Source organism: Cyphomyrmex costatus, unplaced genomic scaffold, assembly GCF_001594065.2.
Source record: "Cyphomyrmex costatus isolate MS0001 unplaced genomic scaffold, Ccosl1.0 scaffold330, whole genome shotgun sequence".
In the NCBI taxonomy this organism is placed as follows: Eukaryota; Metazoa; Arthropoda; class Insecta; order Hymenoptera; family Formicidae; genus Cyphomyrmex; species Cyphomyrmex costatus.
This window is the reverse complement of record NW_017277451.1, coordinates 944,839-964,579: the sequence shown is the minus strand read 5'-3', so window position 1 is coordinate 964,579 and position 19,741 is coordinate 944,839. Positions and strand designations below refer to the sequence as shown.

General features: G+C 28.4%; 2 protein-coding genes across 2 annotated transcripts; one reads left to right on the top strand and one right to left on the bottom strand.

The window, feature by feature from the left end:
- Positions 1–6,046: 6,046 nt before the first annotated feature.
- On the top strand, positions 6,047–6,793 carry LOC108775965 (nucleoside diphosphate kinase 6). Its single transcript, XM_018542442.1, has 3 exons — positions 6,047–6,124; positions 6,254–6,557; positions 6,645–6,793. Exons 1-3 carry the CDS (start codon positions 6,047–6,049, stop codon positions 6,791–6,793), a joined length of 531 nt encoding a protein of 176 aa, XP_018397944.1.
- A 115-nt stretch (positions 6,794–6,908) lies between these two features.
- On the bottom strand, positions 6,909–9,626 carry LOC108775951 (uncharacterized). The gene is made up of 5 exons (XM_018542427.1): positions 9,423–9,626; positions 8,702–9,251; positions 8,091–8,381; positions 7,454–7,590; positions 6,909–7,352 (listed from the first exon to the last, which is right to left on the bottom strand). Exons 1-5 carry the CDS (start codon positions 9,460–9,462, stop codon positions 7,192–7,194), a joined length of 1,179 nt encoding a protein of 392 aa, XP_018397929.1. The 5' UTR covers positions 9,463–9,626; the 3' UTR covers positions 6,909–7,191.
- Between the last annotated feature and the right edge of the window lie 10,115 nt (positions 9,627–19,741).

Genomic DNA, 19,741 nt, shown 5'->3' with positions numbered 1-19,741 from the left:
TATATATATATATATACATATATAATTATATGTATATCATTTTTGTATTATAAAATTACATTTATGTGATTTTATTGTTTTCTAAATAATTATTCTGAATTTAGTCTTCTAATAGTTTTTTTATTACTTAATGTGGCTACACATTATATATTTTTTAAATTCTGTATACTTCTCGGCGCGTGTGTTTGAAATTTCAATAAAAAATAATTCTATCCTGATTGCCAGTAATTCGCCGAACTATTCAAAAACGCTTCGAGAACGATTCCTCGCAGCTGCGAGAAAACATTCCAGCGAAAGTTTGCAGCTAAAGTTGGAGGAGATTCGCCCATAGCGAATAAACTTCCTAAGGAGATCTTCCTTTTAACTTTTGACTCCTCAAACGCTTTCTTCAACGTAATAAATATTTGTGTGCATATTTAATGTAAAAGCCAACTCTATGATTCTTCGAATATTTTTATTGAAAGGAGTAAAAAATATTTTCAAAGATTTAAATAGTATTAATTGAAAGTTAAGAGAAGTGCAATTTACACAAAATAAATTCCTTACAGATCTATTTAAATTATCTCAGGCTTTAGATAAATTTTTTTACTGCCATTACTATACTTGTACACTTTGACCTTTTTCTTGAAGCTTTTATATTTTATCGATTTCTCCTTATCTTATTAAATTTATTATTTCTTTCTCTCCCCTCTCTCTTTCTCCTTTAAGTAAATATATTATCAAGTTGTATTTATTTGTTTTTATTATATATTATATACATATACATATATTTGAAATATTTTTTTAATTTTATTAAATTTTTATTAAAACAATATTAAACTTTACATATAAAAGTTTTTGGACTGTAAAAATCGTCTTCTTCAGATTTATAAATAATGAGTACTTATCTCCTTTATTCATTTCAACTCACCTGTCCATTCGTTGCATTTTATTCTGCCACGCTCTCCGTTTTTTTCCTTCGAAAAGTCTCACTTTTCGGTAACAAGCGCCAAACCGCGCAAGATAGAGGCGATTAAAGCTGTTTTTCCGAGAGGCTGAAAGAAGCCGTTTGTTGTCGTTTGTCGTTGTGTAACCGCAGAAAGGGAGTAGACAATAAGAGAAAGCTAAAAAGAAGGAGAAAAAAAGAAGATACTGAAGCAACCCAGAATTGGTCTAGGCAAGAGAAAAGGGTTTGTGAAAACACGAAACACGATTCGTCGTTTTTACGGACAATCCACTCGTAAAACTTCCACCGGAATTCGATTTGAAACTTTTCGCTATCTCATTTGTATTTTTTTATTCAATGAATCGTCCGTTGGCTACCATAGTTGGACGGTCAACGAGCGGGATAATCTGACGATATATTGCGAACATCAGTGATAACCGCAGCGATAACGTGATGAACGATTTATTTGAATTGGCAGGTTTCTTTTCAGATTCTATTTACAAATTTGCATCTAATTGTAAAATTTATATTGGAACGGTTATTTTAAACGTGAAATTAAACCGTGAATCTTTTTCTCTTTCATAAGGTGCAAAAATAATTTTTAAACTGTGCGATATATTTATTTTCGTTATCTTTTTAGAAATTTAATAAAATTTATTTTTTCAATCATTCAAAAAAAATTTTTAAATATGTCAACCAAAATATTGTGACATATTGTTTTCTTATATTGCATAATGTTTTTGTTGTAAATATATCAAACAAAATGAGCATTTTAAAACACTAAAATTTAAAAATTAATGAATGAATAGATGTTATAATTATATGATTAAATTTTTACTAATTAAAGTAATCGATTCCGAAAACCATCATCTTGCTACATCTTCGATGTTTGCTGGTAAACAATCAATTTTGATAGAATCGATATGCTTTTCGGGGGAAAGAGGATATAACGCTCGAGGATTGCTCTCGCGAATGCAGTTTGTTCTGAATAATCGAGATACGGTCGCTGTTACTGCAATTCGAGATTGACGCAGCTTACGAACGGGTAATTAATACGAACGGTAGTGCAATTATATACGCTGGTACATTAATTCGGCGTAACGCTCGCGCTGACAAACCGGCGGTGCAACGGGCGAATCAATATTTTATTCGTAATTTGTCACTCGCTCACTCGTTCCCGTTACATTCGCTGTGTGCGTATATGTGTGTTAAATACGCGCATATGTGCGCGTGAATTTAACGACCAACCGCGGAGTGGGCGCAATACGCGATTACCATTCAGGCAGGAATTAGTTGCAATAAATCAATCCGAAAGGCGTGAGATTTTTTCCGATGAATAGAACACAATAGCGCCCGTATTGTAAAATAAAAAGAATCAAATTGTAGAAATCCACCGAGAAAGATTCAAATTCTAAGTTCTTTACTTTTATTATTTTCCATATTAAAATTCGTAAAATCTAACAGAAGTTTTATATGTAGAATGAAACTGAAAATTTCTGTAAAGTTCGAAAAAGAAAACAAGTATCAAGCAAACGATTCAGAAAAAAATGCAATTCCTATTTGATTTTATGAAATATTGATATAGAAAAAAGTTGACGAAAAAAATTTTTTTTCAACCCTGAAAATATTGTGATATAATATAATATTTTAAAGATTTTTACAATGCAATTTAATAAAATCAATTAAATTTATTTTATATTTTATTGTAACTTAGTTTTATTAGTAAATGAGAGATTTACATAAGATTCTTCGAAATATAATGTTATGTGACGACCATATTTTCAGGATAAACTCAAAGAAAAAATTCTCTCTGTGTAGCTTTGTTACTGATTAATAAATAGTTAATAATCTCTGTTATAAAATATTTTATGTGTCATATAATTTTTTGTAATAATATATATGAAACTTTCAAAATACTTAATATAATTTTGTACATTAAAAATGACCCGATCAAGAGTCAAAACGTTTGTTTTTACAAGGTTGCCACAAGTCAGGGAAATCAGGGAAAGTCAGAGATTTCAGCGCACTTTTCGGGAAAAATAACATAGCTGTAAAGAAATTTATTTATATCACGACGCCACAATATCGATAAAATCATTTAGCTTTGTTCTTCAAGCCAACTCGGTTGCTAAAAAAAGATCTTTGTTTACAAAAATTTTAGAATTGAAGACTAAGAAGGCAAAACTTTTGGCAGAAAAAACTAATGAACTAAGTACTCTTGATGAAGAAATAACATCACTGATGTCATTAACATTCGATTAAAAAATTTGTACAATTTTTTATGTTGCAGTATTTAAGTTTTCTTTAAGGATTTGAAATTTTAGTTATGTTAAAAAGCTAACATAAACTTATAAAGATTTAAAATGCTTTACTAAAAACATCGAAATTTTAAAGTTGTCTGTTCTTTTGTTTTATATAAGAAAGTTCTGTGTCACTTATGAACAAGTGAGTAAAATAAATATTATTCTATAATTTTATGATTTTTCTTTCAAATATGTTAACTTTTATAAGCAGATTGAGATTTTAATAAACAGATCATAATTTTGATAAAAAAGAAACTGTATTCATTGATTTATGTTCCTTATATTTTAGGTATAGTAGTAAAAAGAAAGAGAGGAAGAGGAAAAGAATCATGTTCATACATGAAAGGAAAAGACAAAAAGTACTATTAACTTAACGATAAAATGTAGTGTATCAGCAACATTAATAGTATTATTTATTAATAGTATTAATAGTATTATATTATAACATTAATTTAATTACACTGTTATGTTAAATTACTCGATCAACAAAATATTTAACAATTTTCAAATCAGGATGAAAATACAAAAAATATTTCAAAATATTTATTATTGAAATTCAGGGAAAATTACAAAATTTTGTCAGTAAAATCAGGGAAATGTCAGGAAATTTTAGGATGAAAAATTTGTGGCAACCCTGTTTTAGTTATTTTGTATATTAAGATTTCTCGAATTAAATTTGTTCGTTTGATTAATTGGCTCTTTGCTCTTTATTATTTATTTATATTGTTTTATATATTTAGAGCCTTATAACTACTTTTATCTTTATTATATATCTTTTCTGGAACGATAATAATCTTTCTTTTCTAAACATTTTCTTAACAATAAGCCGTACAAAAGTATGTTATAAACTCGATCAAATTGTTGTGACATGCTTTATAATTTTTTTTCAACCAAACGGTTTTCTTTTCCGAGTACGTTACGTTTGAATTATTTGAAAATGCAGAGATTGGGTGAAGAGGGGAGAAAGAGAGAGTGACACTGACACTAGTCTCAAATGAAATCAGGATATACGAAACTTTCGAGGACATGACTCGAATAGTCCGTGATTCGTATCGCGATTTTTATATCGAGGTCGCTCAATTAAGCTTTCTCTCTCTCGCGAGCGGCGGCTTTGTATAAAGGGTGAATCCGGCAGGGTCTAATGCTAGCGTTTCCAGGGGTAATTTATAGCCAGCCATTGTACTTCGAATGGCTCTCTCCTAGTATCACCGAGGATACCAGAGAACGGAAAGGAGGGAAAGAGACAGGAAGACGCAAGCGAGGTGGAAGAGTGTAGCAACGGGATGAGCAACAGGAGAGAAAGGGAGGCAGGATCGACCGTTCCGGATACGTCTGACGGGTTGAAGGGTTGCGAGGGGTGCGAGAAGGCTGCGGGGAGTGAAAGGGAATAGTAGCTGGCTGGCTTCTACTACTGGCAACTCGGCGGCATCGCGTATTGTTTCCCATTCTACTTACTTTATGGTCTCTCGCTTTTTTCCGCTTTTACTTGAGCGAACGCACCTAAATGTACGTATAATTTGCGTACGCATGTATTTCTTTCAGTCACCTAAATATCTTATCGAGCCAACGATGTTTAGATACGATGATACGTAAATAGAGATATCTCAAAGCTATCAAACAATCGTCAGTAGATAGATTTGTGATCCACGTTTCCTTAGTTTAATGTTTTATCTCAGCTTTTGCTTCACGCCCCTGAAATTTACAATTGATCTAATTAAGAAAGACTCAACAATAAACTACGCAATCATTTATATGCACACATAAAGTTGACGATAAAATTTGTAAATACGATTATTAACGTTAGGTCTGTGAGGATCATTTAATTTATATGGTTACTAAAAGATTTACTAATTAATTTTAAAAAACTAAAACAATGTAACTCCTAAAAAAGAATAAATACTAAGTTTATTTTAATAACAATAATTCAAATTTACAGATGTTAATATAAAGAATAGAATATAATTGCATGATATTCGAGTTCCCAGGAAGAATACAAAATCATAATGTGATCAAAATAACATTAAATACAGAAGTCATTTTTAGGAAAGGTTACAATGATGTCATTCGATACACTTTTAATATAATGATTTTAATAAATTATTGACATGATCCAAATTTTTCAATGATTTTTTAATTAAAAATTGTTAAAAAATCGTTATAAAATTGAGAACTTACCACAAAATAATCGTCCAAAAAACAAGGTCAAAATGTATGAATGATATCATTATAATTTTTCTTAAAATGTCTTATTAATTCTACTTAATTGATGTTAATTTGATCTCATTATGATTTTGTTTTTTTTTAATTAAAAAAATATTAATAGAGTATGGAATGAACTTAGATAATCTGTAGTGTAGGAATGATATACGGCAATAAATAACTTGATCTATAATACAGATTATCAATGACAATCGAGAAATTACTGAAAGAGCTGTGAGGACCTATATTTTTTAAATAAGTAGATTGAATAAAATGAATGAATTGATGAAACATAAAATGAATTAAATATATGCTGTATTGTAAAAGAAATCTATTATTTTTATTAGCACAGAGTATTAAAAAAATGTACAAATATTAACTTGTGTATAAATAAGAATATTATTAAAAAGATCGATATTTGTGCGAAAACTAGTAGTAGAAGTCATTGCTGTAGTCGGCAGACAATCGGACATCTCCGCTCCCGGTTACGAATGAGCGCGACGCGCGAAACAGTGAGATACACGTGGTGATGTTGTGTCCCTACGGCTATCGTACGGACGGTAATTGTCAATGCCACGTGTAGTTTCTTTAATTTGTAGATGAGCCAGAAGATGTTGATATGCAGCTAACAAATTATCTCCAGTTGACACTGGCGATACTCAAGCCACACATCGTTAAATCCCCATTCGCTCTTCAGGTATGAACCTAACCTCACTTTCACTTGGAGTGAGAATGCTCCACAGGATGGAAGGAACGATCCCGCGATTAACGTCGAGGGAACGAGATTTGGAAGATCTAATGACTAAAGTTCGCACTGATTTTTCAGAAGATTCGCGATTTAATAATTGACAATAATTTCAAAGTTGTCAGATCGCGCAGGGCGACGATGTCTCGCGAGGAGGCCGAACTGTTTTACAAAGAGCACAGGGACAAGTTCTTTTACAATCGTCTGTTGACTTTCATGTGCAGCGGTCCGTCTGACATTTACATTCTGGCGCGTCATGATGCTATTACGAAGTGGCGTCAGCTGATGGGCCCCACCAAAGTCTATCAAGCACAATATATCGCACAAAATACTATTAGAGGAATGTTTGGCCTCTCGGATACGAGAAATGCCACGCACGGATCTGGTAATCAGTCATAATATCGCACATTCCAACGTTGGAATGTAAAACCTTGTGTTTTCAAAAAAGAGACATTAATATTATTCACTTTAGATTCGACTGAATCCGCAAAAAGGGAAATAATGATATTTTTTAAAGACTTTAATATAAACAAGTGGTATAATAACGAGGAGATATTTTATAACTTGGGAAGATTACATTTTGATCCAACATCCTTCGTGCATACCATTGACAAGACTTGAACAAGATACAAAATAATGATGTACAATGTTAATATATTAAATAAAATATTTATTATATTTTTAATAGATAATATATTTCTATCTACATAATTGATAGAAAAATTCAGACTGTGCTTGTATGAAAATAGTCAATATATTTTTCTTCATGTTTGTAGAATTTTTAAATGCTAGACATTAATCAGCTAGTTAATTTTTCGCGCGTGTATATGTATGTGTGTGTAAAATTGACTAGTTTGATGTGAAATATGTATAGCCAACTCTCGTCATTTTGCAACAAAATATACCATTTGTCATTGGATTCTTAAATAATATATAATACGATATTTTAGATTTTGAGACATGGACGGATACTCAACATCTTTATACATACATATTGCGTTCTAGTCAAAGTAACGCGATTATGCATTTATCTTCACGTAAACTTTTGGACGCGAAAATACTTTGATCCCCTCTTCCAGTTTATTCAATTGCTTCTCTATCTCTATCTTGCGCCTTTGTGCTCTAAGAGTATCCGTTTTTATAGGCATCATGTTTAATTCATTGACGTAATCCTGATAATCTGTATTCCAGAAACACAATCCAATGAATTTGAATGATTAAATATTGACATTTAAAGTAAATAATTTATGATTATTGTATAAATTTTGTTATACTACGCACTTTTTTTTAATAATCGTAACGTTTCCTTGCGTTCGTGATCTGGTAATGGCACATGACCCTCTGGACAATCAGAATGCAATGCTTCCGCTTTGGCCTTTTGTTCCTTTTCTTGTGCTTCCTTTCTATCTCGAAGATATCTATTAAAAAAAAAAATTTGTTAGGAAAAAGCAAAATAAGTTAATTAATTTCATTTACTAATTTAAATTGTTTGTGTGTTTACATCACATAATTAAATTGATACAGAATTTTCTAAGAATTTATTATAGTACATTTCATTATATATTTTCTACATTTTATTTTTCTTATAATTGTATTTACATACAATGTATAAAAAATTTAAAGAAAGATTTTTTAAGTTTCATAGTATATATATCTAATGGTAAGTAAAATATTTTAAGAAAATAAACTATATAATGTAAAAGAAATCAATTGAAAAATAGGAAAGATAATATTATAGAAAGCGAAATTAGGTTTGCACTTGGTTTAGACGTTATAATTTTATTTTTATAGCTCTTTATATGAAAAAAAGATAAAATGAAACAGCAAATATTTGCTCCAGTATTCATTTCTAAACCGAACACAACCTTAGCTGAACATCGAGGAAAATTAGGAAAGAAAAATAGTTGTAATATCGTACTTAGGCACAACTCCCTTGCGATAATTCGGAGGTGGTACACCATTATTAAGTTGTGTCATCAGTTTATTAGCAACAGAGGTACGTTCTTTATTTAATTTGATAAAATCGACTTCCTCTTTAGGTGCCGACAACATGGAATTTCGTAAATCAGCATTCTGCAGGTCTTCTGGACTACGCATATCACCTCTATCTGCAGGTGAATCAGATTGTTTCTTTAAGATATTTTCTTTTTGTTTATTTAGATCACCATTGTTTGCTGTTTCGTGCTTTGTAACTTTCTTTGATGGATATCTGTTGACAAAAAAAAGCAGAAAATGTAGAGAAAATGTAGACAAAATCTCACTTGCGAATATTACTAATTTTATTATTAATATTAATAAATTAGTAATTAAATTAGGAAATTAATCAATTAAAAATAAGTAAAAAAGAAATGTCAATTATACTTATAAAAACAACAAAATTATTAAAGAAAAAATAAAACAAATTAAAAAAATGTATTAAGAATTGTAATATACATATTTTCAAGATCTTTTTTTATATTTTAGTCTAATTTAATGTTATTATTAATTTCTTAGAATTGAAATTTATGTAATAGATTCCAATGCAATTACCGAATAACACCTTCAGAATATATACTTTCCAATTGATCTGTATCTAAAGTCTGAATCCCCTGATTTCTGTACTTAAAAGTGCTTTGTGCATCCACACATTCCAAACCATTTGCAGCATTCTCAGGTTTATGCAATACATTTGGTTCAGATGAAACCTTCGGTTGCAATCTCTGCTGATTCTTATGTTTACCAGTTCTCTTTTGTTTACCTAACATGTTATTATTCATTCCTGGTTCAATAACCTTTTTGGTAGAAACAGCATGCTTTTTATCACATTCAAATACATTGGTCCTACTCTGAACTTGTTCATCAATTGCCACTTTGTCAGTTGATACTTGGTCGACATTAAAATAGCTCTCATGTTTCTTCTTGTCTCGGAAGGTAGTGACCACCTTTGCAGATACATTCTGGTACTTGTCTGCACTTCTATGATGTTTATGTAATTGTAACTTCTCTAGTTCTTCCAGTTCTTTATTTGCTTGGAAGCATTGTTCCATTCGCCGGAGGTTTTTTACATTTTCTTGAATAAAATTCTTTCTTCTAATTGGTTCTAATAACAAGTAAAGTATTTAACATTATTAATTATTTCTCATGCAGTCGAATTTATTCAACCATTTTTTTTCTATCTGAAGCACTTCATTCATATGTTATAAAAAATAAAATCTATTCTCTTTCGATCTCCTGAATGGTTATTTGATGAAGAATATGTGATATTACTTACTAGGGTCTGGAAAAATGCCTTTCAATGTCGTCACTTTCATTTTCCTGAGACAAGGACGATATTTGCCAATATTTGTTACTCTGCTACATTTATAATTTACATTTCGGAAAAAGGCACCGGTTTTGGAACATCCGATTGATGTCTCTTTACCGCATAATTTTCGTTTTAAACATACGTCGCGTTCCAACCGTTACCACATAAACAATTTTGTTTACATACCGGATGATAGCTGCGTATAACCTAATATCTGTTAAAGTACAACAGTGTCACCAACATTGAGCATAAAACAATTTATTATAGGTCGGTCATGAAATATTTTTATCGACAGACGGTCAAAGAAGATGTCTACTTTGCAGCTAAATTTTGTACTCTGTATAAATTTGTTTTACTTTTAATATATTTATGTACTATTTTTTATGAGGTTTTGTACAATAAAATTCAGTTATTGTAATTATTGTAATAATAATAACAATAGTATGATATAGTATATAATAATCGCAGAGAATGGAAGTAACTCGTTACTTTTGTAATGACCCAGTGTATAATGAGAATGGATTGAAATGGATTAAAATGGATTCAGATTTTCAGAAATACGGATTCATGAATGTTAAAATGAATCCTTTTCAATCCGAATATGTTTTTATTCATTTATAGGAATTGTATGGAGCATAAGAAAACTTTGTTACATGCATATTATTGTACATGTATGTGGGCGCGCGCGCAAGCGTTATCAAATAAACAATAATGATGAAATGAAAATTAATATGTCCAAAATGATACAAATAAACGAAGTCTAATAATATTTTTGTATAAAATGTACAAATACATTTTCTAGTTTATGCAAATTGCACACCAATTATTTATCTTAAAATCATGTCATCAAATAAATACCAACTCCATAGCTTTGCGATGTACGTGTATGGCATAAATTATCTCTTTATAAATCGTAATCTCTTTTTCAAATTTTTTTTGTAAATTATCAATTATCATTGCTTTTGCTCAATCCGATAGTTGTACATGATATATCTGTCTCTCAGAATTGTAATATTTTCCTGTATTTATTTAATATTATCAATATAATTTTATTTTCAAACATTTGTTTTTTTTTATTTTTTATTAGTTTAGTTTTTGTATTCATTTAATTATTATATTCATTTATTAGTATTAGTTAATTTGGTATTTCATTAGTTTTTTTTTATTTTTGTATTTATAATATCTTCTTACCTTTTTTAACATTCCATATATTAAATATATTTAAGATGTACTATGAGGGGGGCGTCGTTCTTAATGTTGCAGTTGCCCCTATACAAAGAGCTACATTCATGCGTATTAAAGATAAATAGTAATATTTTTCTTGACTGTTAAAGTAAATAACAGCATTATAAATCTGAGGTGATCTGTTCGAAACTCATTCTTGGATTTAATAATGTTAAGAATGTATGGCCACATTGTTATAAAAATAGCAATAGATGTAACAACTATGATCATTAGAGATATGAAAAAGTAGTCACACAAATCATTATTTTTTTCAGTATCAATTTGTTATACATTTCAAATTTAGTGAGTTTATGCTGCGAGATATTATTTTTTAAAAATAATTGTATATATAATGTTGTGTATATCTTAAGTTTTTCTGATTGTTTATATGGCCATAAGGCCAATCATAAGCAGAAGAATTCGGTTCAGACTAAAATACTGAGTCCTTAAATGTCTCATCTCTTGTTAAACATTAAGATACGTCTGACTATAAAATACCGGAAAAGTTTTGCTTATCTCTTTCTTTTGATCAATTAAATCTTCTGTTCATATAAATTTTAATGTTATTTATATAATTGCATAGACAGTGTAGCAATATGAAATTACAAAATAGACCGCATGTAATTTAGTATATTCGCTTGGGAAGAGGTCAGTGGTCAGGTTAAGCGATCGATTTGTTCGTTGAAAAATTTAATGAATGCTTATATTTCTCATAGAAAAGCTTTTACGAGATGACTTTGAAATCGAAGTTTGCGCGCAAGCGTAGTACATTTTTTCTTTTTTCTGTACTTTTAATGCTTCATTCTAGTTTGTGCACTCATCGGATATGGTTGTTCCTTGAGAGAAAATAGCCGACAGTTGGTTTGAGATGTTAACATATCAACTACTGAAAATATTATATATTACCAGTATCAAAGGCTCAAACATTTATTACGTCTAAACTATAATATAATTAATTTTTAATTAAAAACATTAAAAATATTATCTATTAAACCTATTCTATAATATGCTTTTTATTTCCCGTTTTTTGCTATCTTTCATATCTTGTCTTTTGCTTCTTATTCTCTTTCATTTTTCTATCACTCAGGATAAAAGTTAACAAACTTCGGAAGAAACATAAAACACATTGCAAAAAATACAATTGTACAATAAAACGATCACAAAAAGGAAAAGAACAAAAGGTAAAAAACAAAAAATAAGAAACATATTGTAGAATAACCATTAGGTATCTCGTGGTTTCATTCATTTCTTAATGTGAAATTGTTCTAATAATATTTTTTTTATTTAATATTATCATTGCAAATACAATATCCAGATACAATGTTATTATTTGAATCATCTAGTCAACTAGTAATCTTCGATATTTTACTGCTATATATATACACCCACACATACATATATATATATATAGGGAAAAATAAATAAATTTTTATCAACAAATTATAAGTAATCAATTTACTATCTAAAGAAATTAAAGAATGCAGTAGAAAATAAGACATATGTTTTTATTTATTTTCTGTAAACTCTTTGTGTACCTTATATTTATATGCGAAAAAAATACCTCATGGTTAGTTCTATTGATGTCATGTCGAATACAATTTATTCTATACATGTAAATTAATTTAAGTAACTAATTATTTCTTCTCCGTTCAATAAGCAACATTACATTAAAGGAAAAAAAGTTTATTATATTTTCTCTTTATTTTATTTAAGAGTTAATATAGATACAATAAAATCAAGCAATATTTTAAATTTATTTACTTAATTTTTATATACTATTAGACAATGTTGTGCTTAGATAATTAAAAATTATCTAGATATAGATAAGATAAATGACACAAAAATGTATTTTAGATAAGATGAAGATGATTAATTTTACATTAATCAAGATAAAAGAAATTTAAAAAATTTTTATCTAGATAATTTTTAAGTTGATTTTGTTTTTTAGTAACTATTAGGTAGTAAAACGATTTAGGATACAAAAAATATATTCATATTTTCATTAATATTTTATAAATCTTAATTTTTTTAAAATAAAAGTTTTTCGAATATATATTATCTGATAAACGGTTTCTATGTGGAATTAATATTTGTTCCCCGCAACTAAAAAGACGTTCTACTAGCGTTGATAATGGCAATGACGTGTTATATTTAAAAAAATTTGTTTAATGTGTGGATATAAATTCAGAATATCTAATTCTTTTGATTTATTTTTTAAATATGAAAGTACTTCAACATTGCTTTGAATGACTGATGTCGAATTATTTTGTCAATTTTTTTGTCAATATTTTTAAAAATCTAAGCTAACAAAGATAAAGATTGTCTATATTCTTAACAATTTAGATAAAGATAAGATAAAGCCATTTCTTCATCTAGATGATTTTATCTAGATAACGGAAAACACTGCTATTGGATGATGTGTCTTCAACACATCATTGCTGTGTTGAGTACATGACAGTGAAATAAGATATCGATGCACTCGTTAACTGAAACAATATACTTTCTTTTATTTTGTTGTTACAATGTCTATTATATTGCATATATTCTAATACTAATATTTAATATACATATAATATGGTTTTTACCGAAGCGAAGCATTTTAATGATGCTGGAAATAATCCGGCTACGTTTAAACTGAAAGTTTTACTACCCCTTTGTAACAAAAATAATATTAGTTTCTGTATGGATAACGGCGCTATATACCAGTGAATATTATATCTATGAAAAATATAAATATAATAATAATAGATAATTAATTATTTAAATATAATATATAAAAAAATTAGTAAATGTCACGTGCGTGTGTACATACACATCGTAGAGAGAACATTACATATATAGATATACAAAGTTTCTTACGCAGTGAGAAAGACATGATTATTATGATCTGTAATTTCTTGTCCGGCATAGTTGGCTAAGAACATATATAAAAGAATAATACCTACAATCGTAAAATGTAGTAAAAGTTCTCCTTTGTTGCCAATTGCTACACTTTGAAAAATCTGAAATATCGTGCTTCTTTAATGTTTTAGCTATAATTTGCAAGAAAATTAGAAAATAGAAAGTATAAGTTTTTCTCGTCTTTTTATAACTTTAGAAAATTAGTTTTTAATTCTTTCTTGATCATTAAATTTTTTAATTACATTTTATTGTTTATTTAATATATATTTTTTATCAAATTAATCATAGATCATTTTTAATGATTTATGATTAATTTGATTTTTTTAATCAAAATGTTATAAAATATTACATTTTTTGTAATATTTATCTAAAATATATGTTATACAAAACTGCAATAAGACTTACTCCGAATAAGTTTAAACTCAAGCAACATACACTAACTGCGATTAAAAAGAAAAACGATCCCTCAAAATTGGATATCAAAAATTCGGCATATCTTTAAAAAAGTGTTACTATTATATATTGAAGATTTTAATTAAAAGTATTGCAATTTAACATTTTAAAATATTATTGAATATTATTATTTAGTTTTTTAATGCTATTTTATTAACACATTCCAAAGCAACATTTAATCTATGCAATTTATTTTGTATAATTATGATACAAAAAATGAAATATTAATGTAAAGATAATAATTGTAAAAGCTTATTGTTTTGCTATTAAAACACTTTTTAATAATGATAAATTGATATACATATGTATATATATATTTTCGTATAAGTGCTAACTTTATAGCTTTACGATGGATATCGACAGCATAAATTATTGCCTTATAAATCGTAATTTCATTCTTCGTGTCATTTTTAAAAATATTGATTATTATTGCTCGTTCAATACGGTAGCTATAAATAATAATTTTGTTGTAAAATTTAAAATTTTTGTAAATTTGTATATTAGTTGAGAAACACAATATTCTATTTATAAAACAAACATCTATTTTATTATTTCATGTATTCTCTTTCGTACCTGGCAATCTTAAACATTCCACAAGCATGTTTGAGATATCCTACGAGCATCGTTCCCGTTGCTATATATGCAATCGCCCCTATACAAATAGCTATATCTATGTGCAGCAAAATTAAATAGAAATATTTTTCCTGATCGACAAAATATTCAGTCATGATAGGAATTACAAAACGTGGTCGAGATTCATTTATGGCGGGCATAACAATATCGAGAACACATGGCCACATTGGTACGAAAACAAGAGCTAATGCACAGCACAATGTAACCTCTGAGCATATTTAAAAAAAAGTAGTCATATTTTATTGCATACAAATAAGTAGTAATGCAAAATGTCAACTTGTTTTGCGTTCCGAAATAATGATGTTAAGAATATACCATTAAAATTGTAAAATAGTAAAAAAGAAATGAAAAGAAGTATATGAAAAAATAATTAAAAAAGTAAAGAAGCAAAGTAATTTATTAATTAATTTTTATACATAAGTGATTGCATCTATTTTTTTAACTATGTACGACGTGTAAAGAAAATTATTAAATTTTATCTTACGTATAATTCTAATTGTATAACGTTTTGCATTCAGACCATATTTTTCTATGATGGCAATTTCATTTTCATCTTTTATTTCATTATAGATATGTTGCAGTTGCTCTAGTAAACATTTGACCTATTATATTAATAATATTTTATGTTGTTTATCGTAAAGTTTGGAAAAGAGATTATATACAAATTTATTCATAATGGGCGAGTAAAAATCTAACTTACAGTTTCAGTGTTAATCCAAAATGAGTTATATTTAATTATAAATGAAATTAAAAATGATATGTTAGAGAAGATCTTAATAACAAGATTAAGTGTACATTCTGTAGTCAAAAATGTCATAAGCTACAATAAATTCATTGAAATATCTTTATTAATAAAATTAGTCTTTTATTTGTGAATATCGATTTAGTTACTTGAATATTTGTGTATTTATAATATTTTGTAATGTAATAAATTATGAATAACAATATAGTATAGTAATTTACTACGTAATAAGAGACAATTAAAAATATTGATATACCTGAACTATAATGCAGCTCATCAAAGTACCAAAGAATAAAATTAATTGTAATTGAATAAGTTTTGATTTCTTGTAAGGCCATAAGCCAATGACTAGCAAAAGAATTCGATTGAGGCCAAAATAGGTTTCAACAAAAATCATCTCTCTCATTAAGCATTGAGATACGTTTGATTATGAAAGAAACGCCAAAGTCTCACGTATTTCCTCCTCCCAAACAATTGCATATTTCGAAACTTGTTTCTATGTTAAATTTTAAATAGCGTAATATAATATGTACCGCTATAGCTTAATTTAGCATATAATATAAAATACTATCATGGAATATCGCGATACTTTGACAATTTTACTAGGAGAGAGAGAGAGAGAGAGAGAGGGGGGGAGGAAGGGAAAGAGAGAGGGGGGAGAGAGGAGGGGAGAGAGAGAGAGAGACACGATCGATTTGATGTTGAATAGAATTCAGCAGCTGTTTATTTTAAACTGTAAATACATATACATATAAGACGATTTCTTTGTAGAAGTCTACGCAAGCGCAATTCATTCGATTCCAGCGACGTTGTTTCATGTTTTTCAGTCTCGTGCGTGCACTCGTAGGATGCGTTAGTTCCCTTGGGGGAACATCGATCGAACTGTTTCAGAAATGAATGACATGAGTTGTATGTGAAGTTATTACTGATGAAGTAACAAAATTGTGGAAAGATACAAATATGTAGAAAATATTATATAGCTTATTAAATATGTTACATCTAATTGTAAGTAAAAAGTTCTGCATTTTTTTGTTAGTGTTAGGATTAAAGTACTTCTTTATCATGCACATTAATATATGTCTCTTATAACATCTCCTACCTTAATAAATCAGCATTTGTCTGTAATTATTTTGTAATTTTTTGATTATACATATTACTTTTTATATATTAAAAAATCTTTGAATTCGAATATTTATGTTCCATTGTACCTTTAGTTGATAGTTATGGGAGTAAAAATTGAGGCGCATAACTATTATATTAAATTCGATATTTATATAATTACAAATGCTTAATCTTTAATTTAATTATTCGTATATGCGTACGACATAATTAGAATTAAATAAAAATAGGGACATGATAATTACATATGAGACAATTTCTTACGCTGTAATATAGGTACTATATATGGTTGTGATCCATAATTTTTTGCTGAATATAATTATCTATGAACAAGTACATAAAAATGATCGATACAAAAATAAACTATATTAACACGCATTGTGATTTATTTAAGCATTCCTCAAATCACATTTTATTCTTTTAATTGTGAAAATTAAATGCCGTTTTAAAAATTACATCCGATTTTTGTCATGTAATAAATTTTGGCGTCATTGCTGCGTAGAATACATAAATGTGAAATAAGACATCGATGCTTTTAACAACTGTAATGAAATACGTTGTCTGTTGCAGAGTCATGTTTAATATATTGTATAATATATAATAATTATTACCGTAGCGAAGCACTCTAAAGATACTACAAATACATTGCCAAAATTCAATGCAACAGTTTTGCTACTTCTTTGTAATATAAAAAGTATCAGCTTCTGAGTGTTCACGGGGGCTACATACCATCGAACATTGTATCTATAAAACAAAGATAATTAATGAAAAGATTCTCGTCTACCAACGAAATGTTTTACTAATTGGTTAATGAACTTAAAGCATTAAAATTTGCTGACATTTTAGTTATTATTTTTTACCATCAATACGAATTACACTGAAAGAGAGAAACAAAGTGGGGAAGAAGGGGGGGGGGAGAGAGAGAGAGAGAGAGAGAAAGAGAGAGAGAAATTATTTAAAAGCATCAGTCGTATTTTAGGTGCTTTGCAATTTTTTCAATTAGTTAAAAAGGAATAAAGGCTAATGAGAGCCACGCATTGATATTAATAAAAAATAATCTTCAAAACTAACACATATTCTATATAAAACGCTAGAATACTTTTAAATTTAAAAGTTACAAAAATAAAAAAATTAAGAAAAAGGTCGACACTGTGAAACTATTACATGTTTCGGCCTTGTATTTTGTTCCTCTTCAGATATACGATATGTTACAACGCAGAAATTCAATAAGTACGACAATGACGGTTTGTTAAAAAAAAAATAAAAGAAGTAAAGAAAAAGTAATAAAAAGAATAAAAAAGTAGAATGAGAAGTTGAAACAAAATCACTCGTCAAGTGATAATTTCTTTTCTCAATGCATTCAATTCTTTCTATCCGCGTCTACAATTTACATTAGAAGTCGGTAAGAATTCTTTCCTTGACGTCTCATCTGAATTATCATAAAAGAAAATCAGTTAATATTCGATTGGTACCAAAAACCAATCTTTTCAGGCAGATTTATAAATTTCTTTTCAAATCACCCAACTTTTCGGAAAGAAGGCATAATTTACGGTTTAATTGACAAAACCATACTATTATCAGATTCCATCTTTCATGCAAAAAACATAACATAGATTATAAAGATTTTAATTGAGAGTGATTATCCTCTAAAATTTATTTTTGATACGATCAATAATAGAATAAAAAATATCACTCGCAATGGGTCGTCACGTAACAATAACTTATCTAATAACGAAGAATCTACAGTTTACCCTTCATGGTTCACGATACCTTTTGTATCGATTTACTTACATACGTTAATATGAACGTTGTAACGATGCACCCCGCAGTGCATCATTCCGACCAGCATATCGGTAGCGTAAGACATCCGCACTTCTTTCGAGAATAACCGTCGCCGATATCTAGTGAGAAATGACAATGGAATCGACATCGAATTGATGTCGGTATGTAAATAAATAAATTAGAGCATTTCTCTCTCTCTCTCTCTCTCTCTCTCTCTCTCTCTCTTCTTGAATTAAACTATTTAATTGCATTATTAAATTCATATTCTGATCATAAACAAGGTTTAACTTTGCATTATCAAAATATGGTAGTTCGCATTATAAATCATTTTGTTCGTTGTGATAGAATGACGTTATTTATTACATATCTGACGTTATATAATTATTAATGTGACATCAAATTTTTATTTCATTTGACTTTATTGACTATTTTAATCTTTGACATGGATCTCTTTATTTTGTGGACGCAGAGGTGAGTTTTTTTTTTATCAGAGAGACGTATTTTACTTGTTTTATTCCAGAAGATATACAAACATCTTTATGTTCTCAATAGAATAACGAGAAATCTTCGCAATCAGTCATCCAATCGCTTGACAACAGATTTTGTTTCTCTAATCAATTTCTCATCCTACTTTTTCGTTATTTTTATTATTTTTTCTTTTCTTTTCTTTTATTTTTTGTAACAAAACCATCATTGTCATATTACTTATTGAATTTCTGCGTTATAATCAGGAGACGCGGTAGCGTCTCCGGCCATGTTCAAAAAAACTGTGAACGCTACAAGTCTCTTATCCCGAGCCACCAAAGTCCATTTTTGGGAGGTGCATAACTATTAAAATATTATATATCTGAAGAGGGCCAAAATACAAAACCGAAACATGTAATAGTTTCACAGCGTCGATGTTTTTGTTAATTTTTTATTTTTGTTATTTTTAAATTTTAAAATGTTCTAGTGTTTTGTATACACTTTTTAATATATATGTGTTAGTTTTGAAGATTTTTTTTATTAATACTGATACGTGACTTTCATTAGCCTTTATTCCTTCTTAATATATTTTATATATCGAGAGTCCTTTAATTTTTAATTATTTTTTTAATTAGGTATTACTTTTATTATTGGAAATGTATTTAAGTTCTATAAAGAAAATTAGGATTAAGAGGGGAATTCAAATGTTGACAAATAGAATTGTTTTAGCAAATTGACAAATAGTATAATATGTACATATAAATGAAGGTTTTCTTTCTCATCAAATAATTAGAACGTGTAACTATTATATTACATTCAATAGTTATATAATTATTACAAATTATTAATCTTTAATTTAATTACTCACATACGTACGACATAATTAGAATTAAATAAAAATGACACAATAATTATACATGAGACAATTTCTTACGCTGTAATATATATATAGTTATTGTGATCCATA